This window comes from Impatiens glandulifera, chromosome 1 (assembly GCF_907164915.1).
Source record: "Impatiens glandulifera chromosome 1, dImpGla2.1, whole genome shotgun sequence".
Classification (NCBI taxonomy): Eukaryota; Viridiplantae; Streptophyta; class Magnoliopsida; order Ericales; family Balsaminaceae; genus Impatiens; species Impatiens glandulifera.
The window spans coordinates 95,534,711-95,543,876 of NC_061862.1; the positions used below are offsets into that span (position 1 = coordinate 95,534,711).

The following is a 9,166-nucleotide window of genomic DNA, read 5'->3' on the forward strand; positions in this document are numbered from 1 at the left end:
TTATTTATTATGAAAAAAGAAATTAGAACATATTATTTTAATCACAACAAAAATTAAAATATAAAATAATTGAACCACTATGAATTTTGAAAGCCTTTTCAGACCAAAACCTAAATATAGTGTCTTAGACCGCTCCACCCAACTGCCTTTTTTATAACAAGTAAAACTAGTCAACAATCTGTCATTGTTCTTGAATATTTTGTCAAACCAAACTTGAATTAAATTTTTCATTATCCTCAAAATTAAATAAAGTCTGTTAATATAAATCAATTCTATTGACCTCATTAATTATCCTAACACCTTTTGGATTTCTCCTTAGCTCGTTCCACTCCCTTCACATTTGCAATTCTACATTTACTCCTAATACAAATACCCTGAAATTTCTTCTTATTAATGATTGGTTTACCTTTAAACGATGTACCATGCCAAAATATAGTTATTCTACCATCCCAAAGCAAATCTAAACCATTTTATAGACTTTTTGTCTCAACTTAAGAATCTTTTTTAGTGATCAGACTATATCTTCCTTAATTTTGCATGTCCAAATTCTTATTTCGTTTTCATAAAACGCAAGTGAACACATCCTGTAGAAAAATAAAGAAAAGAGAGAATATTTTATTGCTTTGTATTTTTTGTTGTTGTCTTACATAAGACTGTCTAGTGCTTAAATAGTAAGATTACATTAGCAGAAAATGAAATAATTAAATATTAAAATCATGTAATTGATAATCAACGGCCAATTAGCAAATCAAGCAAATCAATTAATCTAATTGATTGATTTACAAATCAATTAATCTAATTGTTTGATTTGCTGCTGACTTTCTCAACATTCCATTCTTGGAATTATTTTGTCTTCAAGGATAATTCTACACTCCCCCTCAAGTTGGGTAGTAGATGTTGAGACTGTCCAACTTGTCACATGCTTCCTCGAGTCGGCTTGGTGAGTATGTCAACCACCTGATTGCGGAATGTAATGTAGAGGAGTGTAATATAGCCTTGACAGAGATTGAAGAGGGTGTTGTCGATGAATTGTTGATGACATTCTTTCAATTTGGCTGATTCAAAATCATGATTCACTTAGTTAGAGGAGTGGCTCTTGGCTCTTGGCTCTTGGCTCTTGGCTCTTGGCTCAGCTCTTGAAGTGAAAAATGATAATTTTTTTTTTGACAGATAAATGTTGAAAGAAATCTGTCGAGACATGAAAACGACGTTTACCAAAAAAGGAGAAAAAAAATAAATCTGTCGAGACACGAAAACGATGCTCGATACAGATTTGACTAAACTATGGGAAAAAATGCACTGAGATTTGTGATAATAATTTTAGAGAAATATGAGATTATAGAATCATTTGAGTTCTCCTCCAATGGTTATTTCCACCATTGGAGGAGGCAGCGGAAAATTGTGAGTCGGTTTCTTCAAGATGAAAAAACCCGCTCTGATACCATGTAGAAAAATAAAGAAAAGAGAGAATATTTTATTGCTTTGTGTTTTTTGTTGTTGTCTTACATAAGACTGTCTAGTGCTTAAATAGTAAGATTACATTAGCAGAAAATGAAATAATTAAATATTAAAATCATGTAATTGATAATCAACGGCCAATTAGCAAATCAAGCAAATCAATTAATCTAATTGATTGATTTGCTACTGACTTTCTCAACATTCCATTCTTGGAATTATTTTTTCTTCAAGGATAATTCTACACATCCATACCTTATCCTTGTCATAAAGTGTTTTGGATCAAGTCATGACTTATTCTTGTAAATCTATTTCATATGAAATATATAACATGACTCATTTATTAAGAGAATAGGTTTGGACAAAGTCACGACATATTCAATTATTTCTTAATAATTGACAGTTGTGGAATTTGAACACACGCCCTTTTGGACCAGAGCCTAAATCTGGCTCCTTAAACCGCTCGGCAAAACTGTCTTATTTATTAAGAAAATAAATTAAAAATAAAATCCGTTTAATCACACTAAAACATTTAAATATAAAAATAATTGACAACTGTGGAATTTGAAGCCACGCCGTTCGGACCAAAGCCTAAATCTAGTCCTTAAACCGCTCCACCCAACTGTCTTATTTATTACAAATGAACTAAGTCAACAGTTCTGTCATTGTTCTCGAATATTCTGTCAAACCAAACTTGAATTGAATTTTCCATTATCCTTAAAAGTAAGTATGTTTATGTAAATCAATTCTATTGACCTCATTAAGTATCTTAACACCTTTTGGTTTTTCTCTTTAGTAGCTTGTTACACTTCCTTATTATGGCTCCTTATTATGGCGTACATTTGCAATTCCACGTTCACGCCTAATATGAATACCTTCAAATTTTTCTTAGTGATGATTGATTTACCTTTATAGTTACTCTACCATCCCCAAAGCGGATCTAAACCATTTTATCGACTCTTTATCTCAATTTTAGAATCTTCTTTAGTGACGAGACCATATCTTCTTTAATTCTGCATGTCCAAATTCTTTTTTTCATTTTAATGAATAGCTAGTAAACCTATACCTTATCCTTTTCATAAAGTGTTTTGGATCAAGTTATGATTTATTCTTGTAAATTTATTTGATATGGAATATAAAATATGACTCATTTATTAAGAGAATAGTTTTAGACAAAATGCCAAACACCTTTATCAACAAAATAAATTAAAAATGAAATTCAATTAATCACAACATAAAAAAAATAGAAAATAATTAAATCTGGCGTTGAAAGCTCGAACAAACTATGAAAGCTCGAACAAACTATCTTATTTATTAAGAAAATAAACTAACAACAATTAATAGTGCTAATATATTACAACCAATTAGTTAATCCTATGAGTTTACACTTTATGCCTCACCTTCCACCAAATTATATACAATAATAGTATTCTTTTTCCACCTTAAACAATCAAGAAAAAAAAAACTTTCAATCTAAGTGTTTTAAATGATAATCAATCACCATCCATAATACATCTCATACACCAAAAGCCACCCGCATGACATCCAACACCCGACTGGCTACTTCTTCTCCAAATAACTTGGGAAACGCCGACCCCAAATCAATCTCGATACTCTTCCTCCTCACCATTCGATCTCTAGCCGCCAAAGTCTCCATATCCACCTCTGCCACCCTATCACCACCACAAACACACTTATCCAACCACAGGGCAAGCAACTCCTTAGCTGCAGGAGTTACATTTTCTTTCACAATCTCCTCCATTCGTCCTTCTCCATCTACGCCCGTCTGAACAGAGATGAGCACTGCCGTCGGAGATACGACAGATCGTATGTAAAGTGACGAGGAATTATAAGGTTGTATTTCCGGGACTTTAAGGAGAAGTTGTCTGTGTTTGTCTGTCTGCGTTTCTTCGTAATATATTTGGAGATATTCCGGATGGAGGACAAGATCTTTCCTAGGTGGAACGTCGAGTATGAGGATAAGAGAATCGGGGCTGCTCTGAATTAACTCGATTAGGAAATTCGGAGCGTCTGTTGCTGTTGAGAGGTAACATGATAGACTTGTTATGTTTAGTGATCCACCAGAGGGAAGATTACTGTGTAGCCAATTTCCTAATATGAACTCAACCTGCCCATAAATCCACCAAATTATTATTTGATTTTTAACTTCATTTGGTATAGATTGTTATATATATACATCATTGATAGTTTTTTGCAGACATAACAAATATAAATTTTTCAAGATCATTACATGTATTATAAAATGTGATAACCAATAGGCCCCAATTCTCAATTTAGTATCATTTTGCAGTGTCCATTCATTATGTATACATAAAACTTAGTATGGAATCCATCAAACAAGCATATAATGGGATATGCAAGAACATTCTCTAAATCTATAGAGAAGAAATGGGGTTTAGTTCTAATTGTGGATAAGGAGTTGAGTGATCTTGAATGTAGTTTTCCCTTTTTGCTTCATTTACATCCACATAACATATTTTCAATTACCTAACCAGACTTGAATCATTACAAATCATTCCTTATGGCCTATAACATCATAGAGAAAGCAGAAACTGAAATGAATTCTTATCAAAATTCAAGAAAATCATGGAAATAGACAACATGTTGTGTGTGCCTCCTATACCATCAAACTAAAAAAAACCCTAATAACTAAACACCACAAAACCTTGTCTAGATGAGTGAAGAAGCAGACCTTAGAAGGTTTATTGGCGGATCTTATGTAGAGAGAATTTTGAGCTGTTCCGGACTGATTAGTGAAGTATCTGACATCATTGGGTAAGGAGCAAGGAAGTAGTTCAGATTTGAGGCGTTCCTCCACCGTGGAAAAGAGATCTACCATTAAATCTCTAACTGAAGAAGACGCGTAAGGGAACTCCATGAATCTCTTCCGCTCAGCATCGTCCGATGAGTTCATTTGAAGCGGCGGAGGATTCGCGGAGGCGAGGCAACGGATGGGAGTGGGTTTGAAACGATGGGTGGATAGAGAAGACGGTGCAGGCGAATTCGAGAATCGGAAGCAGCTTGTGGAGGGAAGAAGATAGAAGCTTTGTACAGTAATAATAGCCATTGTCTCTTTTCAGTATTTACTCGGACTTTCCTTTAAATCCCACATCTAATAAACTCTCAATTTCGTTACTTATATATAATTTTATCTATATTTAATTTAATAAATTAATAAATAAGCTCATTAAACTTTTTTTTATCAATAATTAATCATTTTCGAGAATTTTTTCAAACATTTGTCAAATTTTTTGATATATGGTCGTAAATGTCATATCAAATCGTAATTCTTTTACAACTCAAAATAATATTTTTTTTTACATTAACTTTTTAATATTACCCCATATATTTTACAAATTATAAATTACACCCCAATATTATAATATTATCAAGTTATTTTAACTTAATTATAAAAATTCAAAAATTATAATACACAAACAAAAAAAAATGATTTTTTTTATTTATATTATTATAAAATTTTTAAACATTATTATAAATTTATGTTATATAAAAAATATTATATGAATTAATTAAATTATATAAATAAATTAAATTAATAATTATATAAATAAGTTTAATATAAAATATATAATAAAAATAAAAATATAAACAAATTAAAATATAAATAAATAAAACAAATAAACAAATAAAAATATGAATAACTTATATAAATTAATTATATAAATAAGTTTAATATATAAAATTGATTAAAAAAAGTTTAAGGACTAAAATATAAATAAAAAATTATGCGATTACCTACGTAATGCGTTTTGGGTATAAGACCATCTCCAATCCACAAACTCATTCTCAAACCCAAAATGCAGTAAACGTCACATTAAACAGTAATTCATCTTCAACCCAAAAACTCATTTCCAAACCAAAAGAATATTCTTATAATATTCTTTTTTTACACTAACTTTTTAACCTTATTAATATTATCTACATATTTATCAACTTCACATATTTAACCCCAATCTTTTCTTATTCATTTAATAAAATTAATTATATATCAATAATTCATACATAACAAAAATAATTAAATAATACATTTAAATAAATAAACATAATATATTAAAACAAACATTATTAATAAAAATAATAAATTTATATGTTTATTCGTAATTATAAAATAAATTAGATAAAATTTTAAATATAATATAATTTAATGATTTAACTATAAATTTAAAAATATTATAACTTTTATCTTAGAAAAAAAAATAAGTTTAAGGCTTAATTTTGATTATAGATATATAAGGTTATATATATAAAAAAAATAGATCGAAGACTATTTTGAAAAAATGGCCAAAATGAGGAATGAACGGTGCCAACGCAAATATGCCTTGGCTGGAGGAGAGAGACGTCCAAACGCATTTTTGGTTTGCGAATGGTGTCCGGTTGGAGTGAAAAAAGGACACTGGAGGAGAGAGGCGTCCAAACGCATTTTTGGTTTGCGAATGGTATCCGGATGGAGTGAAAAAAGGGCACGCATAATGGGATTTGCGTGGCCGTTGGAGATGCTCTAAGTATGAGTTGGTTGGAAATGGTCTTACAAAACATAGAATTAAAAAAATGAAATAGATTTATATAATTAGCAAAAGACTTTATTTTTTTATATATACACATATATTTAAAATATTGTGTTTAAATACAGTTATTACAAAACAGCTTAAATAATAAAGTTGTTTTCACTAAATTTTAAACATACATTTTAAAAATGGTTCATTCAATCAAAATAACATTTTTGTCTATAGGTTATAGGAATGCAAATAAATGTTACAAATGTCTTCCAATAAAATATGCCTTTGCATAAAACAATTTGCTAATCTTTACAATTTATTAAAAACCCATATGATGATCTAAGTGACAATGTACATCACTATATTCATCCATCTCAAATTCAAATCATCATCAATTACAAACCTTACTTGGCGACGACAAGATCTTCATCCACGGCGCCTCAAATTCAACACTCTCCTTCGTTTCCTTTCCCCTCGTCTCTGCGACACATCCCAACATTTCATCTCGCCCCCTCTTTCTCTCGTCCCTCTTTACCCACACTCCGAACAACTTCAAATTACAATCTCCTCCCCCCTCCTCGTCCCCCACCATGCTATTCTCCCTAGTCAAGGCCCGATCATCCAAACCATCGTAACTTCCTTGATTATAGATGATTCGATTTATCTGGTCCGGTGCAACCTTACCGTGTTCCATCATGAACGCGACTAGCTCGTCCAATTGTTTCTTTGTTTGAGCGAGCTCTGAGCTGAGCATTTTGTTATCTTTCTTTAATTTTTTGTTTTCCATTGACAAGTATGCAAATTGCGGAACGTTGGATGGTTCGATTGATCCAAGATTCTTGGAATCGGGGCTCGAGGAGGAGGTGGAGCCGGAGTTCGAGGGGGATGGTGGCAAAAGACCTCCCTCCCGAGCGATTTTCCGGTCTTGGGTAGGAGATGTCACGACTTTGCGTCGACGAATATCGATGAGGAGTGATTTTTGTTCTTTTTTGAAATTATCGTTGGCAAATTCCCATTTGTCGGGAACGATTTTCTTGAAACCCTAATGATAAGCAAATAATGAAATGTTAGGCTTAGTTCAATATGATTTATTTGAATTTAATCCCCAAATAACCCAATTATACAAATTTAATTGCAATCACTCAAATCATGTATTATCAAAATCCTTCTATTTTGTAAAATATGACTTTTGTTATATTTCTATTACTAAAATAACCAAATTTTAACAAAGTTATTTGAAAATAACAACTAACATTTTTGAATTCAAATATATATATTTATTTTTGAAATATTCTCCTTTTCAAGAACTTTTATTTATCTAAACAATAGTACATTTTCATGAAACTAAAAAATCTTCTTTTAAATTTAAAATTTTTAACTTTGCCAAAATATCACAAAATAATCTATTTGTCAACAAAATTTAACAAAATCACTTTTCTTTTATTTATTTTCATTTTTTTTTTATCTAATTCAATAAAACTTTTCTATCAAATACAAAATCTCTCTTACAACAATTTTTAAAATCACATATTTTTATATAAATATTTATCTTTTTACAATTTTCAAAACTGATTACAAATTAAAATCTAATTTAAAAAAAAAATCATTATTTCACAATTTTATAAATACTTTTAAAAACCAAACATTAATTAAAAAAAAAGAGTGAATCAATGATACACCTTAAAAAAAAAAAAAAAAAAAAAAATGACTATTATACCCCTAACCTAACCCTTGTTCTGTTTTTCTTTATTCATCCGCCATTGCCGATTTAGAAAATCAATCAGATTAGAGAAGAACTTACATAAGTGTTAAGTTGTCGAACGAAACTAGAGAAATTGTTATGCTTGAAGTATTTAGGCAGCAAATCCTCAGCGAAATCAGCAATGTTCCATACCACGAACGCCGTACCGCTATCGTTCCATGAAACGACGTCGTCTGTGCTCCGATCATCAACTAACTGATACGTCTTCATCAAAAACGGCGACGGAGTAGACCTCTGCACCATTTCCACCAACCGTCCGCCAAATCAATTATCTATGTACAAATTTCGAAATGATAAATCAAATATTATCACAAAAGAATCAAACAGATCGGATCGGATCTAAGAGGATCGAAGAAGAACTAAAGAGCAAGAGAGCTGTGAGGAATTCCCAGTCCCAACAATAGAATCCAGATACGAAGAGATGAGATTGAAGACGCAGACGATCGATGCTTGCTTGATTGCTAGATTCTTCCATGAACAACGATTCCTTCTCTTGGATTGTTGTTCAAAAAGGGAGATGAATCAACCATAACCCTAAATTGCAGAGAAATTTCAGTCCTCTTTCCTTCTACCGGCATTTTTTATATATATTTTTGACTCGAGAATCTGTGGGATCGGCTTCTAGAATTTTATGGAAACAACTGCCAAATCCTCGTTTGGTTTTCAAATTACGTATCATTTTCTATTAGGAAATGTTCATTTATTATGTTCAATATTTTTATACCATAAAAGGTACTATGTTTTATATTTAATTAATTAAAAGAAATATTACATAAATAATAAGCTCATAATTGGTATGATTTTTTTGGATTATAATGTACTATTTTTTCTTTGTTTTATTTTGGTATAAAAAAATATTTTCTAAATTATAATTCCATGTTTGTTTTTGCTTTATTTGATACAAATTATCCAGAGTTTTTTCGATTGGTTGATGATACAACACTGTAGATATATGGTAATAATATTTACAGTAATATTAAGTTTTTGTTTGGTTAAAAAAACTATATATACAGTTATGTACAATTTATACATTAAAAAGGTATAACATTCTAACTACCATGACTAAGTATAAAATTGTATAATATTTTTTCCCCTTTTTTAACCTTATTAATTTATAATTTTTTCTCTCATACATTTAGATCTTTCTTATTTTAAACTGCATCTTCTTTTATTTATTAGATTAGATTCCATAAAATAGATCAAATTATCTTAGTCAGTCATTTTAATTAGTTTTATTTTTAGTTTGGCCATTAATTGAATAAATTCTTATAACTTCTCATTAATCATCCACAACTTATAACAATTTATATATAAAAAAATAAAAGACTTAGTAAATTATTGAGGTTAATTTGTATGTAATTTTATCATTATATATTTAATAATATTAATTATTGATAAATATTTATTTAAA

At 30.1% G+C, this 9,166-nt stretch overlaps 2 protein-coding genes across 2 annotated transcripts; both read right to left on the reverse strand.

Moving 5' to 3' along the window:
• Positions 1–2,748: 2,748 nt before the first annotated feature.
• LOC124922383 (red chlorophyll catabolite reductase, chloroplastic) lies at positions 2,749–4,571 on the reverse strand. The gene is made up of 2 exons (XM_047463117.1): positions 4,169–4,571; positions 2,749–3,583 (listed from the first exon to the last, which is right to left on the reverse strand). Exons 1-2 carry the CDS (start codon positions 4,541–4,543, stop codon positions 2,972–2,974), a joined length of 987 nt encoding a protein of 328 aa, XP_047319073.1. The 5' UTR covers positions 4,544–4,571; the 3' UTR covers positions 2,749–2,971.
• A 1,722-nt stretch (positions 4,572–6,293) lies between these two features.
• On the reverse strand, positions 6,294–8,334 carry LOC124922384 (heat shock factor protein HSF24). Its single transcript, XM_047463118.1, has 2 exons — positions 7,795–8,334; positions 6,294–7,035 (listed from the first exon to the last, which is right to left on the reverse strand). The coding sequence occupies exons 1-2, from the start codon at positions 7,996–7,998 to the stop codon at positions 6,385–6,387; spliced, it is 855 nt and encodes a 284-aa protein (XP_047319074.1). The 5' UTR covers positions 7,999–8,334; the 3' UTR covers positions 6,294–6,384.
• Positions 8,335–9,166: the final 832 nt, after the last annotated feature.